Here is a 20,869-nt window from a genome sequence, read left to right as displayed (position 1 = left end):
ATTATTTCTTCTCTTCTGCTTGCTTTATGCTCTTATTGCTCTTCTTTTCTTAGTTTCTGCAGGTGGTAGTTTATAGATTTTATCTTTCTCGTTTTCTTTTTCTTCTTTCTTGTTTCCTAAATATATGCATGCATTAAATTCCATAAATTTCTTCTAAGCACTGTTTTCATTACATACTGCAATTTTTGATAAGTTGCATTTTCACTCTTATTTAGTTAAAAATATTTTAAAATTGGGCGCCTGTGTGGCTCAGTTGGTTAAGCATCTGCCTTTGGCTCAGGTCATGATCCCAGAGTCCTGGGATCCAGTTCCACACTGGGGTCCCTGCTCAGCGGGGAAGTCTGCTTCTCCCTCTCCCCCTGCTGCTCTCTCTCTCTCTTTCTCTCTATCAAACAGATAAATAGAATCTTTAAAAAATATTTTAAAATTTCTCTTGGGACTTCTTCTTTGACCCAGGTTTTATTTGGTAGTGTGTTGTTTTATCTCAAAATATTTTGAGATTTTGGAGCTTTCTGTTTGATTTTCAGTTTAATGCCATATGATCTGAGAGGATACTTTGTATGTTTTCTACTCTTTTGAACTTGTTAAGATGTGTTTTAATGCCTAAAATGTGATCTATTTTGGTGAATATTTCATGTGAGCTTAAGAAGTACGTGTATTGTGCTGGTGGTGTTGGATGAAGTATTCTACAAATGTTAATTTAGATCCCTTTGATTAATGGTACTTTTTCTCCTCTTTACATGAAATAGGAAGTCTAGAATGGGGCTGGAGCTGGCCAGTTGTTTGTCCCCTGGGTCAGATAAGAAAAAGTAGCTTCTCTTTCAGGACAGCCCTGTTATGAAAAACACTCTGGACATATTTCAGTATGATCAATTTTCCCCTGGCCACAGTTCAAAATGTTTATTTTCTCCTTCTCCTGCCAGAAACACGTGGGGATTTTTCTTTAATCTCCATCACAAGAACTTGTTGGGGTTTCTTGAGCTAAAATCAGTGAAAGCGTGATACTCCCCCCTTAAATTCTCCCTCATGGGTTTTCACTTTTAAGTTAGTATACACTCAGCCTCTAGCAATTCATCAAAGTTACCACTTAAGTGTTCTAACCAGTTATTGGCTCCAGAGGCTTCTGTTTCAAGTAAGCTCATCTTACCTGTGATTCTGTCTGTAGTTCCAGATTTGGGGGGTGTTGGTTTGCCCTGTTACCTTAGTTCTCCAACAAATCTTAGAAAAGTTGCTGATTTTCTATCAAGAAAATCTATTAGAAGGACTTCTAAGCTCTTTGTATGTTGGAGATGAAAGTAAAAGTCACTATTATATTTTCTAGTTTTAGAATTTGTTTGATTTCCCTCTCCTCCATTTCAGTTCATGGATGAAACTGTCCATCTTGTCATCTATTTTCTTGAACATATTAATTATAATTATTTTAAAGTCTATGCCTGATACATCCAATAACTTAATCTCACATAGGTCTGTTTCTTTTGTCTATATATTTTTTGATTCTCTTGTTTTCTTTTTCTCCTTTTAAAAATAATTTCCATCTGTCATGTCTCTCAGTGCGCTTTTGTTCCAGTGTTGAACATTATGAGAGAAAAACTCTAGAAAATTGAGATGTCATTTCCTTAATTTGTAGAGGATTTTCTTTCATTTTATAAAAGCAGTTTAGGAGTAAATTAGCTTAAGCAAATCAAGTATTGGACTATTTTGAGGTTTGATTTCAATTTTTGTCAGACCTATTCTATTTCCAGTTCACCCTTACTTCTAGGGGATAATCCTTCAGGGTTACTAACTGACTGCCTGGGGTATTTATCAGTTCCTCTAACTTTGGAAATCCCCAAACTCCAATGTTTTTAAAAGATTTTATTTATTTATTTGACAGAGAGAGATCACAAGTAGACAGAGAGGCAGGCAGAGAGAGAGAGGGAAGCAGGCTCCCTGCTGAGCAGAAAGCCCTATGCGGGTCTCCATCCCAGGACCCTGAGATCATGACCTGAGCCGAAGGCAGCGGCTCAACCCACTGAGCCACACAGGCGCCCCCCAAACTCTAATTTTTAAATGTTCACTGTACTTTGACGAAGTCAATAACTCTTTTTCTCTTCCCAGCCTCTTAATTGCCTATTTCTGCTTTGTTTCTTTGCTTCTAGCTCTACACCTATTAAGAATGTATCAAGAATGTATAATGAATGTATCAAGAAGAAAATTAACTTAGACTGCCCATTTCATTTCTTTGTAATTTCCTTGTCTCCAGGAGATTAATTTATTAAACCCTGGCTGTCTACTTGGCTCTGAGTTCCAGATTTTGAATCTAGATTTAGCTCTGTGTAACTGCTGCAAGCTCTATTCAGGTTTCTGCCTCTTCACAGCTTCTTTTCAGTCTCTTCACCTATGTCAATAATGAACTGGTCAATGCCTCAAAGGGAAAATAGGTGTAAAATGTCAGTTTTGTCTCATTAAGTTTCCCTTCTTTCCAGGTTTTTAATACCTGGAAAGGTATCAATCCTGGATGCTTTGGAAGCTCTTTCACGTCTTTCAATAATTTAATCTGTTTAAATACCATGAATATTTTTCAGCTTTTCTTGTCCTAAGTGGGAAGATTAGTCTTCCATTAGTAGGGCTACTATAGCCAGGAGCAGAGTATCTTTCACAGCTTCAAGCACAATATTTTCATTACCATCCCATGCAAAATGTTTTCTAGTTGTAATTTTAAGTTCTTCTTTGACCCATGGGTTATTTAGAAATGTATTTCCTAATCTTCAAAAATATGTGGACTTTTAGTTGCATTTTTATTATTGATTTCTAGTTAACTGCCCCATGGTTAGAGAACATACTCTATATGATTTTTATCTTTTTGAAATGTTAAAACTTGATGTATGGCCCAGGATATGTTCAATTTTTATAACGTTCCATATGTTTTTAAAAATAATGTATCTTTTATAGTTGTTGAATATAGTTTTATACCAACCAAAGTTTGAACTAATTAGGTCAAGTTTGCTAATCATGCTCAAATTTTTTATATCTCTGCTGTTTTTATTTGCTTATTCTGTCAACTATGGAGAGAGATATGTTATAACTTCCTACTCTATTATTTTTTGTAGTTCTGTCCATTTCTGTTGTGTGTACTTTGAAGCTATGTTATTAGAGGTACACAGATTTGGAATTGTTACATCTTTCTGGTGAATTACACAGTTTTTCCTCACAAAGTATCCCTTTTATCTGTAGTAATGCTTTTTGTTGTAAAGCCCATTTTTAGTTGCCTACTTTTAGTTACTTTTAGTTAGTGTTTTCACAGTATATATTTTGCATTTTTACACTTTCAAACTTTCTGTATGTTAAAGGTTTTTTTTTTCCCAAAGATTTTATTTACTTATTTGTGAGAGAGAAAGAGGAAACATAAGTGGGGATCAGCAGGCAGAGGGAGAAGCAGGCTCCCTGCTGAGCAAGGAGTCTGATATGGGATTCAATCCCAGGACCCGGGGATCATGCCAAAGTCAGCCGCTTAATCAACTGAGCCACCTAGGTGTCCCTTTGTATGTTAAAGTTTTCAGATGTATCTTTCATGAACAGCATCTAGCTGGGTTTTATTATTTTTAATCCAGTATTGCACAATTTTTGTTTGAATGGAAGCATTTAGTCTGTTTTTATTTAGTGTAATTTCTGATACATTTAGGGTTTAATTTCTTATTAAGTGATTTCTATTTGACTTGCCTACTCTATGTCCCAATTTCTTTCTTATCGTCTTTTGGAATTTTGGAATTTTTAAATTATTCCCTTTTCCTCTATTAACTTGATAGTTGCAATTACTATTATTTAGTAATTACCCTATATATTACAGAATACATTCTTGATTTTCTTAAGTTTACTATGAATTGGCCCTTTCACCTTTTTCCCAGACAACTCACAGAATTTAAAATGTTAACTCCACTTACTCTTATCTCAATTTATATGCCATTGTTGTCATGCATTCCAACTTTCTACGTATTCCAACCTAATTCTCTTTACATTTCAAGATTTTAAGAATTCTTGCAATTGTTTCATATAGTCAAGATTCACATATTTACACTTTCCTTTGTGCTTCTTTTCTTCCTGCTTTGTAGGAAGATAAGTTTTCATTATGCCTGAAGAACAACTTTTAGTATTTCTTCTAGTATGAATTAGCTACTGATATATATATATATATATATATATATATATATATATATATATATCTGATAATGCCTTTCTTTCACTGATACAGGTAAAAGATATTGTCTATGGGAATATAAATTTAAATTAGCATTAATTTCCTTTCAGCACTTTAATAATATTCTTCCATTGTCTGGCTTTATTTTTCCTGTTGAAAAGTTAGCTATCAGTGTAATTGTTGCTGCTTTGAAGGTAATCTAAGGTTTTTATTTATAGCTACTTTATTTTTACTATGTTCAGTTAGCCAACATGTAGTACATCATAAGTTTTTGATGTAGTGTTCAACAATTCATTAGTTACATATAACACCAAGTGCTCATCACATTATGAGCCCTCCTTAATACCCATCACCCGGTTACCCCATCCTCAAGCCCCCTCCCTTCTGTAACCCTCAGTTTGTTTCTTGGAATCCAGAGTCTCTCATGTTTGTCTTCCTCTTCAATTTCTCTCCCTTCTGATTTCCCTCCTTTCCCCTATGGTCCTCTGTGCTATTCCTTATGTTTGACATATGAGTGAAACCATATGATAATTGTCTTTCTCTGACTGACTTATTTCACTTAGCGTAATTCTCTCCAGTTCCATCCATGTCAGTGCAAATGGTGGGTATTCATCCTTTCTAATGGCTGAGTAATATTCCATTGTATATATGAATCACATCTTCTTTATCCATTCATCTGTTGAAGGACATCTTGGTTCCTTCCACAGTTTGGTTATTGTGGACATTGCTGCTATGAACATTGGGATGCATGTACCTCTTCTTTTAGCTACATCTGTATTTTGGGGGTAAATACCTAGTAGTGCAATCGCTGAGTACTTTAAGATATTTTCCTTATCTTTGGTCTTCAATAGTTTTACTATAATATGAATAGGTGTGATTTTCTAAAATTTATCTTGCTTCAGATTTGAAGAACTTCTTATATGTGGCTTCATGTTTTGCAAAGTTCAGAAAATTCTCAACCATTATTTCTTCTGATATTACTTATGTCTTATTCATTCTCTCCTCTCTTCCTAAATTTCTTTTTCCCTCTCTTCTTAGATTTCAAATACACATATGTTGAACCTACTCTTTCTATTCTCTATCTCTTATCCATTCCTAATTTCTCTTTTGACTCTAGGATTTATTCTAGATCATTTCTTTCAACCTACTTTCCAGTTCAATAATTTTCTCTTCATCTATATATACTCTGCTGTTCAATCCATCTATTTCATTTTTTTCCCAGTTGAACATGGAGCCCAATGTGGTGCTTGAACTCATGACCCTGAGATTATGACCTGAGCTGAGATCAAGAGTAGGATGCTTAACTGCCTGAGCCATGCAGGAGCCCCCCTCATCTATTCAGTTCTTAAATAAGATTTTTTAATTTTTCATTTCTAGAATTTCTGTTTTATAGTTTTTATAGCTTCCATTTATCTGCAGAAATCCTCTATATTGTCTCTATCTCCTCAAATATAGTAAACATATTTATTTAAAATCTATGTCTGATAATTCTAATATCCAAGGCCCCAATGATTCTTTCTCTATTGTCTATCATTTCTGGTGATTTCTGTTAATTTTGTCTTGTCTTCTTGTGCACTTGATTGTTTTCTGTTGTGTGTCAGATATTGTATTTTATAAAACTTCAGGAATTATTTGAGGATGACATAATTTCCCTCCAAAGAAAATTTATATTTGTGCTACTAAGCATCTAGGAGGATTAGCACTCTGGGATTACCTTATTCTACTTTTCAGTGACTGAGATTATTAAAAGGTAAACTGTTATCCTTGTGACAGTCTGTCTACCCCTTATTATTCTGATTTTGAGGTGTAGCTTTTTCAGCATCACAATCTGAAAGACATTGGGCTTCATCAGGTATACCTCTTGGCAATATTTTGATTACATTATCTGTCTCCCTAGCCTCCAGAGTCTGTCCAAAATTCTGCATAGCCTCTCAAAAGTCCCCTCAATAACCATATATGCTCCATTGGTAAGAGTGGCCCTAACATTAAGCTCAACTTCCCCCAATCCTATTTTGAACCAGTTAGTCTTAACTATCTTGTTAGTGCTCTAGTGCCCTCAGGGAAGTAAAAAAGTATGTTTGGTTCTGTTTACCCAGATTAGCAGAAAGATTGTTTTCATTCACTCATCTCCCATCTTTGTAATTCACCAGTGAGGCCTTTTGGTAAACTTTTATTCAAGTATACCATAGATATAACAAAGTATACAAATCCTAAGTGTTCATCTCAATACATTTTCATAAAACGAGCAAGAAACAAAACATTAACAGTGTAGTGGAAGGTTCCTCCATTCCCTTATCTAGTCAATAACGCATCCCAAGGATAACCACTATTCAGATTTCTAACACCATAAATTAATTTTGTGTGTGTTCTTTAAACTTTATGTAAATACAATCACATAGTATATATTCTTTTGTATCTTTTTTTTTGCTAACATAGTCTGTGAGGTTAATCCATATTATTGTGTGTATGATATGCATTGCCATTTATGAATATAAACTCCATTTGTGAATATATTATATTTTATTTATCCATTCTACTGTTGATGGATATGTGGAATGTTTCCAGTTTGGGGCTATTATGAATAATGCTACTATAGACATCCTTATATGTGTCTATTGGTGAACATATGCATGCATTTCTATTGTGTGTAAGGTCATCAGTTGTCATATTTTTGGACTGAAGACAAAATTAAGATGTGGAGCCTAGAGTACAGCAAACTAAGCAAGATAAATCCTGCCTTGTGTAGGCCTGTCTGGAAAGCCATTTGATCTTGCCCAAGAGACAGATTTGTTCATCTCAGTGTCCCATCGACCTTAACAGTTAGCACTGCAGCTAGAATGTGTTTTGTATTAAAGCTTATCCTCAGAAATAACCTGTGGTGACATTTTAGTAAAAGACACTGCAGAAAACTCCCTAAACATATAAAATCATGTACAAATTTTTTAAAATCTAGTATTTCCAAGACACAGGAGCAGAGAAAATAAATAAATACTTTAAGTTTCCCTTTCATGCCTTATTTCATGAAATCTGCTTTCTCCTGGGTCCAATGGATATTAGTGGCTGAACAGAGGGGAAGTGAAGATATGGGCTATTGCTCCCTGTATTCTAGAAGAAAATAAACGTATAAAGAGAAATAGATGCTCCATGAGAAGCACGAGAAGCATTCCTTTCCTGGAAATTAGAGAAAGACAAAATGGAAATGAATTTTCTTTTGGCTTTAAGAGTGGCAAATAAAAAAATGGGTGACGGGTCTGGTGTGCTAGGGCAAGGCAGAGAAGTGGGCAAACTCCTGAATCACTGGTGGTGGAAGGGGAATTTGGAGACCATGGCTCATTGGTGATGTGTATCTCAGGTGACTAAGAATTGTGAAAAGATGATCTTTTTGGTCTTCCATCAGCTTCCTGTTGAACTTAGAAAGATGTGTTTGTAGCTGAGTGAAGAAGGAAAAAAACTCTGGTTGGGTACAGATTGGTGTGAGAGTGAGCATTACCTGGGGAGACTTGGGGTCAGGGTACGGCTGGGGGCAGAGATCTGAAGGGGTAGAGTCAGATTTCCCTACACCTCCAGACTACCCACCAGCTCATTTTAGTTCTCTAAATGATGAATGGGGTCAGAGGAAGAATTGATGCTAGGGTACAGGAGTGAAAGGTGAGAATCATTTGACAGAGTCCTGAATCAGTGAAAGACAAGAATTGTGGTTTACCGCCCAGACCTAAATCTCCACCAACCACTATCTTTTGGTTTCCTTGCTTGTCTGTAGGGGGCGGCACAACTCAAGGGAAAGAAAGAGAAAAAGTATTATGGGATATTTAGTCGAAACTGGTTTCTTCAAGGAAATGTGGGGCCTAAACTGGCCACAGGGGGGTGGTAGAAGCAAACTTGCAATCAGCGCCCATTTGTCCACTCCGATCCTGTCCGTCTTCAAAAAAGAAGGAAAGAAAGCAATACTTAATCCCAATCCCTTTGGCTCTGGGGAAGCAGCAACAATATTAGTGGGGCAGAAATGAAGGGTAGGTGGGCATTTGAGGGAAGAAAGTGAGGTGAAGAGAGTGGCTGAAGGACAAAGAAATGGAAAAAGTAAGCATTTGATGGTAGTAGGGGGTGGTGATGAAAGTATTTGGAGCATAGGGTGGAGGGGGTGTCTGAGACCTGTATGGGAGACATTTGGAAGCTAGATTTCTCACTCTGCAGAGAGGGTATTTATGTGCCAGTACATCTACCAATCACCATTCTCTCTTGCCTACCTGTAGACATAAATTTAGGCAAAGAAGGCAGAAAATTGCTCTACGCAGTATGATATCCGGGAGGTAAAGGTAGGGATAGAGATGTCAGAGTCAGAAAACAGGGTCCAAAGGCAACTCAGACTCTTCCTCTTCCAGCCTTTGGTCTCCTTTCTTCTTTCTTTGGTGTTGGAAAAGTCAAATGTTGTATCTCTGAGGAAACAGGGGAATGAGTGTAAATGAGGTAAAAGCCAGAGAAGAAACATTTGAAAATTGAGACCTTCAGTGAAGAAAGAAAGATCTTGATTCCCTTGTGTTCTGAGCGTTGACATGTCTAATTGAGGATACTCAGATAAAATATATATGTATTTGCATTGCACTCAGTCCCATGTTTTATGGTAGTACAATTGTGTTGAGGAAAAGAATGTCCAGCAATCACCACAAAGAGTTTTTAGAAGAGGGTGAACCTTCTGTGCATTGCGTAAGTGTAGGATGTACTCAAATAGGTGATTTAGTGAAAACAGGTCAGGAGGTCAGAGGTAGAATTTACTACAGTGTTTACCCACACTAATCAGAAGAGATTGCAACCACATTAAGCTTCAGACAAGGTGAGGACAGTTGAGCGTTCTGAGCTTTAATCAGAGATCTATAAACAAAAACAAAAACAAAGATCTAGGAAAAGCAAAGTCCAGAGTATGAGGCTCAATGAACCATGGACAGCAAGAACACAGGGACTCCCATAGAAGACAGTGTCCTAATAATAAAAGAGAATCACCCATTCGCCAATTAAAATTATCATATTTTTTGTGATGCGTAGGGTAGGACAACTTAGAGGTGTGTACTTGACCTCTCTAAGTGTCCTTTCATTCAGGGAAGAATGTGGTTTGCTCAGCCCAAGGATGCTGGTTTTTCATTTAGCCACGATATCAATAGTCATTTGGCCAGCCTCTCCATTGTTGGAAACACGATCCCCACTCCCGACCCTATTAAGGAGAAGGCTTTCTGTACTCTGGATAACTTGAATGCAGGAGTTGAAAACCAGGGCCAGATTAAGATGTCCATCAGTGAAGTGTGTCAGGAGACTGTGTCATGTTGCTGCAACTCATTTCTGCAGCAGGCTGGATTAGATTTGTTAATAAGCATGACAATTATTAATAACATGCTTGCCAAGTCCGATTCAGACTTGAAGTTCCCTTTGCTATCGGAGGGGAGGGGATGTGCTGAGGTTCAGGCTTTGAAACTGTCGATGGGTTTGTCTGGAAAGCCGGTCTTGGCAGGGGAATCGCTGGGTGCCCAAGCGCCGCTCTCATTCATGTCCCTCTTGATCAGGAACGGAAACACACAGGTGCTCCCTGACACCCTGGCCTCGTAGAGGGCCATCTGGAGCGGAACGGAACCGAATCCACCCAAAACCCTGCTGGAGAACACCCACCTGTGTTCTCATTCAAAGAATCTGCAGTGGGTGCTGTTGAAGACCCAGCCTTAGCCACCACATCACGGGGTGAAAGTTACACTTGCTCCACCGAGGACCACGCTCTTCTGGGCCAGGCAGGGGTTTCCCCCCGCCCCCCCCCCCCCCCCCCCCCCCGGGAGCTCTGAGTAACTTCTTGGTTTTGCAGTCTGCAGGCAAAGTGCATTGTCAGTTACTCCCTTGCGGCCTTCCTCCTGCTGTAAAGGGATCTTTTCAGCAGCCAGCTGTGCCTACAGAACATCCTATGAGAGCATGGCCGGGGAGGTCTTGCCTCCGGTGGTCTCCCTGTGTCAGCCGGACTGTTTTTGAGGAGACCAGGCGCGTGTCGGGGCTCGAGCTGCAAACGCATCTGTTGCCTCTTAGGTTGAATTCTTCCCACTGACTCCTTCTTCGCTGCGAGCTGATGGATGGTGAACCTAGTCATCCACAAAGGACACTCCCCTCCTCTGTGCTCTACTGACTTGACCTCCTCCACCCAAGCCTACATTTGTATGCATCATCAATAAAGTTGTGTGCTTTGATTGGCAAAAACGGGACGTGGAACTTGTCCTTGAGTTGACAGTCTACACGCAGAGGAAGACAAAAGTAGGTGACCAAGGCGAACCACCTGGGGCCTTCGCTCCCTGACAGGGGCACTCTTACCAGGTGCTCATAGGGGGCAGGGGTAGAGGTGGGCTGGAGTGCTCAGGAGAAGGGGCTGGGGGCCAGGGGCGGAAGCCAGGGGGCAGAGGTGGGGCTCGTGGAGGACGCAGGGCACAACACCTGTGAAGCCGGCGGCATTGTGCCTGGCACCTGGAGCAGAGAAATCCCTCCATGAAGGTGTCTCTCCTTGACTGCCAGCCTGGGCAGGAGGGTCAGTATCCTTGGGGTCTGTCTACACACCCTTGGGGACCAGTTGGCAACCCATCCCCCTGCATTTAACGCACAAGACTGGCAGCGATGGTTGCCGCTCGCTGCGTGCCCACTTGGCGTCCTTCTCCCTCCCCTGCAAAGCAGCTGTTAGACCTACTTCCAGGCCCACTCCCTTCCTTGGGAGCCCAAGTCCGAATTCCTGGCAGAGGGAGAAGGGTCGGCCCCCTCTTCCATCGAGGGAACCTCTTTGCTGCCCTCTCCTCTGTCCCTTTGATGACATCCAAAAAGGGGCCGGTGGAGCCCTCCACGAACTCCCCAACTGGGTGGTGGGGCAGATGCTGAGGGGGCCTGGCAGGGCTATGGCCTTCTCCGTCACCCGCATCCAAGCTCCTGGCACCCCTTGCAGGAAAGGAGGAACCCAGCCCTGTGCATGGACCCATTCTGTGGATCTGGACGCCTCCTGCTGCCACCCCTCCCAACACTGCCAGACCTCTCCCAGCAACCCTGGGCCCCTGCATCACCAAAGCCAGCTTCCCTGAGTGTCTTTGACGTGTCAAGCAGTGGTCCTCTTTCCCTGAGCCCTGGCCCACAACACAGGCAACAAGAAACTTCCCTTGGGCAGCGCTGCCTCTGTGCCTGGTGCCCTCTCCTGGCCTCTCTGGGATGCGGCTCTGGGCCACTCTGTGCCTGCTCTGCCTTCTGATGCTCTCCTCCACAGAGACCATAGTTGTATCGGTCCTCCCTTCTCCCGGAGTTTGGCTGGCAGGTAGATTACAACCCCTCAGCTTTTAACCGACCCCCCCCCCCCCCGCCAACCCCCTACCATCTCTGGGCTGACTAGAAGGTATGGGGGCCTGCCAGGTCCCAGGACCGTCTCTGGGCAATCTTCCAACCTGCAACGGGGACACCACCTCTCCCCAGGCACTGGCACCTTGGATGGCCAGAACGTGACTTGTGGTTGCTGTGACAACACACCCCCATCAGGGCGCTCTCTCTCTCTCTCTCTCTCTCTCTCTCTCTCACACACACACACACACACACACACACACACACACACACACACACAGCTTGCCACCCCTCCCCAGGCTTCCTCTGCTGGCTGTCCTGTTTCCTATGAGTTGCTAATGCAACCAGCCCTTTCTCCCAAGCCAGCCTCCGGTGGACTGGGCAACGTTTCCCAAGTAGGAGTGCCTTGGACACTCCAAGCGGAGCCTGCTGGGCCAATGCTGTCTTCAGCGACACACCTGTTTGTGCTCTGCCTCTTGAATCTCAACACAGAGGCAGGTCTTCTCCTTCCTCCCGGCTTGGGATCCCAAATTAACAGGCGCCTCCCCACTCTGCGCTCTGCCAAATCCCCATTCCAGTGCTGCCACAGGCAGTTGTCCCCCATCTCCAAGGCAGGCCCTTGGCCCTTTCAGGCCACTGCTGACTTCTACCACAGGGAGGGCCTTGGAGACTGTCTGCTCATCTCCTGAGCGACTATCTGTCACAGGGAAGACTGTTGGCCTCCAAGGGTCTCCAGGCTGTGGTCCTGGCTCGAGGCAAGAGCCTCCTGTGCATCTGCTGGTCCTGCCCTTCCCAAAGCCTTCCCCCTGCACCTGGGAGCTCGGGCCCCTGGTCTGCCCTTTATCCCTTGGATGGTTGCTGTGCCAGGCAGGAGCCCCAGGGGCAGTGGAGGGGGTTCGGGGGCATGCCTGCCAGTCAGGGCCCGATGAAGACATTTGGAGGCTGTCAGCAGCAGGAAGACCATGGTACACCCCCCACACGTAATGCCGAATGGAACGGCATGGGACCACCAGCCCCATGCCTGCCTGCCCCTGCCTGCCAACTTGCCCACCTGCCTGCTACGAGGAACAGATTCTTTCCGGGCTTCCCCATGGTAAACATTTGACAAGGGCATCAAAGCTGCAGCTTGGCACACTGTGTCGGGGAAGGGCCCTGCCTTGATGGGGCCCGCCCCGGCCTGGCCCGCCTCTTGGGAAAATCTGGGGGGCCCATCCCCACAGACTGCCTTCCAGCTCCACCAAAGGCCTGGTCTTGCTTCTCAGGCATCTCCCGGTGACGTCTACATCAGGTGCCTGCACGTACTGGCTGCACACTGACTCCCAGTGCCCTCCCAGTCTTGCTACTCCTCCTAGAGGTCTTGGGATTTGACCTCCCAGCGCCCCCCTGCCCCCGTGAAGAGCACACGCAGGAAGTTGCAGACTTCCTGCTTCCCAGCCCATACAGCCAGTCTCAGACTCTGCCTCCTCACCGGGACCCTAGCTAGCTCCAGTCTCACCGCAGTTCCCCCCACCAGCCCCTCACTTTGATGTGCCCACCCCACAGAGCGGCACAGCCCTCACCAGGCCAATCTTTAAGCTGCCACAGCACCGTTCAGTGGACAGCTGGACAACTGTGGCCAGGGCTGGCCCCAGGCTCCCTTCTGCCCCCAGTGCAGCTGGTCTAGGATGCAGGCGAGTGCCTCACTGCAGTCCGGCACCGTCCCACCGAGGATGAGCCAGTCCCTCGTGTGCCACACATGCTGCGGGCCTCACCTCACATCCTGTCACTTCCCTCCTCCTCTCTTTGCTCATGGCCTCGGGGGCACCCTGAGGCCAGGCTCCTTTCCCCTTACTGCCTCTTGTTTTTGTGTGTGGCCTGGGATGTCCTCCCTCATGCCCTGATTACAGACAGAGTCTCCTGTGTGGTTTCCGAATTCCTTCACACTCTTCCACTGAAAGGGTTGTCTCACAGATCAACTTGGAATTTACGTCTGTGCAAGCTGGGAGGGGTGACCCAAATTTTACTCCCCCCCCCCCGCCCCGCCCCGCCCCGCCCGTGGATAACAGGTTAACCCAGCACCATTGATCACTCGGGCTCACACTGCCTGCCGTGTGGCACATCTGGGACCCTCGTGCACCCAGCCCAGCTGAGCATCCCCTCTGTGGCTCCCTGGTGTGAGTCTCCCCTGAGGCACACCTTTCTCCCAGGAACCTCTAACTGACTTGGGGACCCTCAGCTCACCGGGGGCCCTGATGGTAGGTGCTGTGTGTGTTAGCAGGGAGGTGAGTGTGGGTGCTTGTGAGCAGACCTCTGCCCCAGGTTCCTTCTTGGGACACATTCTGGCCCACAGGAGACGTAGGAACCCTGTCCCCTGGCTGACTTTAGCAACATGGGAAAGTGGAGACCGGTTTCTTACCTTTCCAAAATTACTTGGTTTGTGTGAACGAAAAGCCAGTAGAATAGAGTGTTGTGTGTATTTTCATAAATATTATGTTGTTGCATCATATATGTGATTTTATATTTTCTAAGAAAATATAAATTATCTTTGTAATGATGCACAAAGAATGGCATAACAGTTTCTACCTGTTGACAGATATATTGAGCTTGCATGGTAAAAAGTAAGAGATTCATTTTTTTTCTGTTTTTTGTACCTTTTGAATTCTTTACATATATATTTTTTCATTCTAAAAAAATTTAATAAGAAACAATTGTTGTTGATTTATATAAAAGTTCTTGATGGAGCATCATCATCCTAATGTCATTTTTGTGAACTCTTATTAATTTTATTATTTTGTTTCTTTTTTCTTTCTGGATTTTAAGTAGATATACATAGTTTACAAATTTTGACAGGTTTATCTCTTCCTGTTCAATATTTTATACCTCATTTCTTTTTCTTATCTCATTGCAGTGTCAAAGACCTCTGGAACAATAGTATGGATGATACAGTACATACTTGTCTTGTTTGCCATTTTAATGGTTGATGTTTCAGTAGTAAGGTTGGTGTTTGCTGTGTAGGTTTTTGAGTAAGTAATCTGTCATATATTTATATAATAGAAGTATAAAGCAGTAAAAATGAGCGAGTTTGATTTTTATATATCAGTCTAGACAGTTCTCAGAAACCTAATGTTGTGTGAAATAAGCAATTTGTAGAAAGATATGGATAATGTCATTTATATAATTTTAAGCATATGAAACAATGCTATGTATTATTTTGTATAGATAAATTTCCAGAATAATTCAAAATGGGTACTGAAAGATGCACATCAATTTTACAATATCAATTACTTCTGGGAAGGGATGGAAGAAAGTGTGACTCTAATAGTGTATGTAGCTTAATTTGATCTGTTAATACAAAGATATTAAACAAATAAAAGAAAAAGTATTAATGTTTGTTAATTACGGATGATATATACATATAAATCTCATTTTTCTCTGTATATTTCTTTTTTTAAATACAAAGAAAAATGAATTGTTTGTGCAATACAACCAATAAAAAAAGACCTTCACAGAGGTGCCTGGGTGGCTCATTCTTAAGCATCTTCCTCCAGCTCAGGTCATGATCTCAGGGTCCTTGGATCAAGTCACCTTGAAGCCCTGTGTCAGGCTCCCTACTCAGCTGGGAGTCTGCTTCTCCTTCTCCCTCTGTTCCTCCTCTGTTCATGCTCTCTTTTTCCTAAATAAATAAAATCTTTGAAAAAAAGGTCCTCACCTAGACACATCCTCAAATAATTTCAGAACAATAAAGATTAAAAGGAGACCCTAAAATCTTTTGAGAGTAGGGGGAAAGTCATCTACAAATCATATTGACATCAGACTTCTTATTCATAACACTGGATGGTCAATGTCAATGAATAAATGCCTTTAAATCCTTAACAAATATACTTTTCTCTATTATTCTATCTCTAACACATTATCAAGTAGTTATGTGATGACAGTAAAGACATTTTTAAGACTGAAAGCACTCATAAAGTTTATCTCCTATGGACCTTCTTTTAGGAGTTATTTGAACATGTCTTCCAACTAAACAAGGTAGTACTCAAGTCAAAAGAACTATAGAATTAAGGAAATGGTGATCCAAGCTTGGGAAAGCAATGAAGGTTAATTTCAAGATAACACCAAACAGCACATTTGGTTGACCAGACCAAAGTGGAACAAAATGGCAGATGATTTGAGGTACTGGGTGAACTCATGAATAAAGTGAACTTGGTAAAATTAGTTGAGAGGTTAGAAATATTAGAGGCAAATAAGGGTGGAAAAACAATTAGCAGAACCTCTAAGAAAATATTACAGTGATACTTCCCAATGAACCATGCCTTCTTGTATTCATACCATTGTGTAGTCCCTTCCCACATTGACTCTGGACCTGGCCTTGTGAAGCTTTTTGGGCAGTTTGAACATAAGCAAACATGACCCATGAAGAGGCTTGAACAGTGCATTTTCCATAGGGCTTGTACTCTTCCTACTCTGAAACCACCATGTGTGGAAGCCCAAGCCAAGCTAACCTCCTGGAGGGAAAAAAAAAAAAACATGTAGAATAGACATGAACTGTTCCAAATGAGGACCTCTAGAAAGAGCTGCCAGATAAAATATAGGACTCCCAGGAAAATTTGAATTTCAGATGAACATAAAACATTTTTTGATATAAGTGTGCCCCAAACATTTCCTAGGACAAACCTATAGTAAAGCAATTATTAATTATTTATTTGAAATTCAAATTTAACTGGGCATCTTCTATTTTTATTGCTATCTGTAACTACCTTAGCTACAGGAAAATCAGCCCCCAGCTAATCTGCCAGCTGACTTCAGCCACATGAATAACCTCAGGCAAGATTAGCAGAAGAACCAACCAGTTATGCCCAGTGCAAATCCCTGATCCACAAAATAATGAGCACAGAAGATGGCTGTTTTAAGCTACTGAGTTCTGGAGTGGTTTTTTTACATAGCAATAGACAAAAGATATACAAAACAAAAGAAAAATGTGTACTTGCTCCAAATATGTATGCAACATATTAAGATAGAGTTCAGCATTTGACGGTGTATAAGGAAACAGAATCTATGGAATCTTGAAATTAAGAACAATATCCCTTAAGTGACTCAAAAGCCTTGACCTTGGATTCCAGAACATTTCTAAGAAACTATAGTGGGCTACATTAAATCAGGAGCTAATCCCAGATGTCTCTGGAATCTGACCATTCCAGATAAGATGGGGCAGGTTTGAACTACTCTTAAGTTATTAAGTACATATCCCCAGGCTAAGCTGCATTTGTACCCCGATAAAATGTATACCTAGCTCAACCACACCAGAAGACAGGAGATAAGTGGACCATGGCTGCAGGGCTCTCAGAACAGTCTGAAGTGACCAACTGCATGTAAAGGCAACCCCCCAACGTCCCACAAAAGATCTAGGTTGAACTTGTGAAAGCACCTGAGAGAGCCAGTGGTGTCATTATCAAAAGAATGCCTTTATGGGGTCTTGAAAGCAAGAGGAGCTTGCCCTTCTAATGGAGGGAATGCTGCTGATATTTCTTCTTTATATACCATAGGCATATCTAGCTATATCATCCATATCTACATAGTAAGTTCCAGTTTACTTTTATATTATGTTCTGTAACAACTGAGTCTCCCAGTAAAGTTTTCTGCTTTGAACTCTGAAAGTTGAAAATCATGAACAGAATTTAGATGATTACAACTATATAAAATGATGCTCATTGTTGAACCACGTAGCGTCCTAATACTCAAGTCTCTTTTGTATAGTTATAGAAAATGACTCATATATCACTTGGGGATGATATTTCAAGTTGGCAAAAAACTTAATAAAATACAGCTGGCAGAACTAGGTATGTAAAAGATGATAAAAGAAGAAAGGACAGTAGAGCTGGTATCCTCATTCTATAAAGTGAGAAGTGAACAAATCTTGGTGGAAGTTTAGGGAAAAAATAAATGTTTATATATATCATTTAAAGTTGCATTTACTTTCTGCATTTTAATTGATTTTATGGCCTATTTACTTCTTAAGAAAGCAAGCTTCCTAAGGGCTATCCCTGTCTTGCTTGCTACCAAATTCCAAATGCTTTAAAGAGTGTCTGGCAGGGGTGCCTGGGTGGCTCAGTGGGTTAAAGCCTCTACCTTCGGCTCAGGTCATGATCTCAGGGTCCTGGGATCGAGCCCCGCATGGGCCTCTCTGCTCAGCAGGGAACCTGCTTCCTCCTCTCTCTCTGCCTGCTTCTCTGCCTACTTGTGATCTCTGTCTGTCAAATAAATAAATAAAATCTTTTTAAAAAAAGAGTATCTGGCACACATGGTGCTCAATAATAGTTGTTGGCTGTATGATTAAACTATGATTACTAATAATATTATAAGCATTAAGAATAAGAATAGGGGGAGCAAGAATTATGAAATAAATGAGCTTCAGTGTCCTATTTTCATAGCAGAAGGTCATTAGAGGTATATTTTGAAGATAATCTCAACAGTAGTTCTCAGTCTTGGCACTACTAACATTTTGGGCTGGAGACTGTTCTGGGTATTGCAGGATCCCTGGCCTTTACCCACAATATGTCGTTAGTGCCCTTGTCCTCAGCTGTGACAACAAAAAATGTTTCCAGACACTGACAAATTTCCGCTGAGGATGCAAAATTACCCTGGTTGAACACCACAGCAACAGAAGGAGCTAAAATCAGAAAAGGTAAGAAAGGTTGCCACTGGACTCTAGAGAGTGGTACTATGTCTAGGGAAGAGCAGGAGGGGAAATTATTCATTTTCATCATAAATTCTGTACTAATTGCATTGTTATCATATGTATGTATTGGTCTGAGAAATACTAATGTTTATAGAAAAACAGTAGTGAAGTGGAATCAATGAGACTTTGAGACAAACTAGCAATACAGTGTAAGGGAGAAGGAAGATGTCAGTAATAACCAGGTTTCTGGCAGGGGCAACTGGGTGGATGGTGGTTGTGTCCATGGACACAGGGAAGACAAGAGGGGAAAACATTTTGGTGTGGGACTGGAGAATGATGGCTCCAATTTCAAACATGTTTACATGAAAAAGCTGCAAGATATGCAATCTGTAGACATTAAATAAATTAATCTTGAAACTCAGGATATATTGACATGTGAGTCATTAACATACAGATGATAACTGAAGCCATAGCAATGGATGAGTTTCCTGAAAAGAGAAGAAACCCGAGAGCAAGATATAGAGTGTGCTACATTCTGATTTTTTTCATGCTTCTGCATTTTAAAAATTAATTAGAACCATATTGTAAATGTTGTTTAATTAATTTTAAAACAAATTTCTCTTTCCAAACATAATGCTTATTTATTGAAAATACTTAAAAAATAAATAGATAAGCATGAACTCCTGTCCAGAATCAGAATTGCAGCTTTAATGCTAGACAATCAAATTGAGTAGGCACTGAGCACTAAGTATGTGTGAGCCAGATGGAAATTCAATAGTAAACAAAACAGTCACCATTCTTGTGTTCATAGAGCTTACCATGTAGTGGGGAATACAGGCAAAGAAAACAGAATATACAATGGAGTCTGATGAATGCCAGGAAAATTAGTGCTGAAAAGCCACTTCAACTAAAGATGCAATAGGATGCGAATTAAGCATCTTTTGTGTTACTCATTTTTCTCTTAATTGGCATGAGTTCAGTTGCCAGGACAGGAAGAAATTGTGTTGCATGTTTCTTTGCCCCCTGTGCTGTGTAGTAAGAAAGCTCAGAAAGACTGACAGAAAACATGGAGTTGTTTGCCTTCCTCAGCCTGACTAGAGACTGTCAAAACCAAGTCTGGGCAAATACTGAGCTCTAACTTCTTCACAGAGAGCATCTCTATTAATTTAAATTGGTTTTATGCTTGACAGTCTGTTCAGTTAATTTTCCAGGAACTCTCTAGTTGCATTTCTACATTCTCAAGTCAGCCACTAGATAATACTGAATTTCAGAAAGGGGAGAGATGGTATATGTATTTCTTTCTTTTTTTATTGTAGTAAGGACACTTAATGTGAGAAATATCTTCTTAATAAATTTGCATATTTCTTAAAGGTAAGAAGCATGCACAAATTGACAGTAAAAGCCACCACGGAGCAGAAGATCTATAATAAGAAGCATAGACAAATGGGCAAAATAAGGAATACAGTGACAGGTCAATTTGCAAGAAGTAATCTGTCTCCAAGGTAGCACTGGAGATCAGTCTTCCCCCAAGCAGCAAGAAGAGGAGAAACTGAACATTCAACAGCCCCTTAGCTACCTCTGTCTAATGACTTGGGGCAGAAGGTAAATTCTTGGTTTCAGGGAAAACAACTCGGAACCTTGTCCTTGATGGATTTTCTAAAAAAGAACTTGTTCCATGAAACCTGATATCCCTCAAAGATGGGGAGTCAAAAAGGAATAGCACAATAGATAAAGACAGGTAAGGGAGAGAAAGAGAAAAAGGACCTGAAAAATGCATGGCAGATAAAGAAAACTCATCTGGAAAAAAGTAGATGAAAACTGTCACCAAATATTTTACCGTGAATTAGAAAGTTTTAATGAAGCAATTAAGCAAAAGCTCAAGAAAGGGATGGCAAGATAAGAATGAACTGCGATATGAGCTGTCAGGCCTCGGGGAAAATGTAAGAGAATTACAAAGAGGAAAGCAAAAATGACAGAAACACAGGGAAGAAAGAAACTATAGCAAAACTCTAGGAATTAATGTCAAGTCTATGTAAATTTAAGACAAAGACCAAAACAAATGTGGTGCTTATGGTAATGGAACAAATGTAATGGTGATAAGCCAGATGAAATAGAAATGATATAATTAACAGCAATTGGGAGAGGAAAGAAAAGGTGGGAGGTAATATAAATATGTTGATTTTCCTATCCTTAGTAGCTGCAGTCAAAAGATACCATCTAAAGCAGACAAACCTGGCAAGAGTCTAAGTGTATTCAGTAGCACAAAGGGAAACACTAAGAAATATAACTTAATCAATGGAAAATTGGTGGATCAAAAAAGGAGAGGGAGAAGGGAAGAAAGGAAATACAAATAATCATTGAATCATTATTTGCACTATCAAGAAAAAATGGGGAATAAAACACTAAATATCCACACATAGGGGACTGACTAAATAATTATGACATATTTATGCCACAAAATACTATTCGGCTATAAACTAAATAACAATTTTAAGTAATGATATCAAAAGACTGACAAGATTATTATGTGTGTATGAAAAAATATATATATTTATATGTGTATATATATATATATATATATATATATATATATATATAAATTTCTCTGGACTTGTGCACAAGAAACTGGTAATATTGTCTGTGGTGGGGAAGCACTGGGTAGTGGTGACAGAGGTGGGAAAGAGATTTTTAATGTATACTCTGTTATCTTT

The 20,869-nt window shown here is 41.0% G+C and overlaps 1 protein-coding gene across 1 annotated transcript; it reads left to right on the top strand.

The window, feature by feature from the left end:
- Nucleotides 1-8,818: 8,818 nt before the first annotated feature.
- LOC125091465 (protein ARMCX6-like) lies at nt 8,819-9,950 on the top strand. The gene is made up of 2 exons (XM_047715109.1): nt 8,819-8,875; nt 9,227-9,950. The coding sequence occupies exons 1-2, from the start codon at nt 8,819-8,821 to the stop codon at nt 9,764-9,766; spliced, it is 597 nt and encodes a 198-aa protein (XP_047571065.1). The 3' UTR covers nt 9,767-9,950.
- Nucleotides 9,951-20,869: the final 10,919 nt, after the last annotated feature.

Source organism: Lutra lutra, chromosome X (assembly GCF_902655055.1).
Source record: "Lutra lutra chromosome X, mLutLut1.2, whole genome shotgun sequence".
Lineage (NCBI taxonomy): Eukaryota > Metazoa > Chordata > Mammalia > Carnivora > Mustelidae > Lutra > Lutra lutra.
This window is presented reverse-complemented; position numbering and strand designations above follow the sequence as displayed.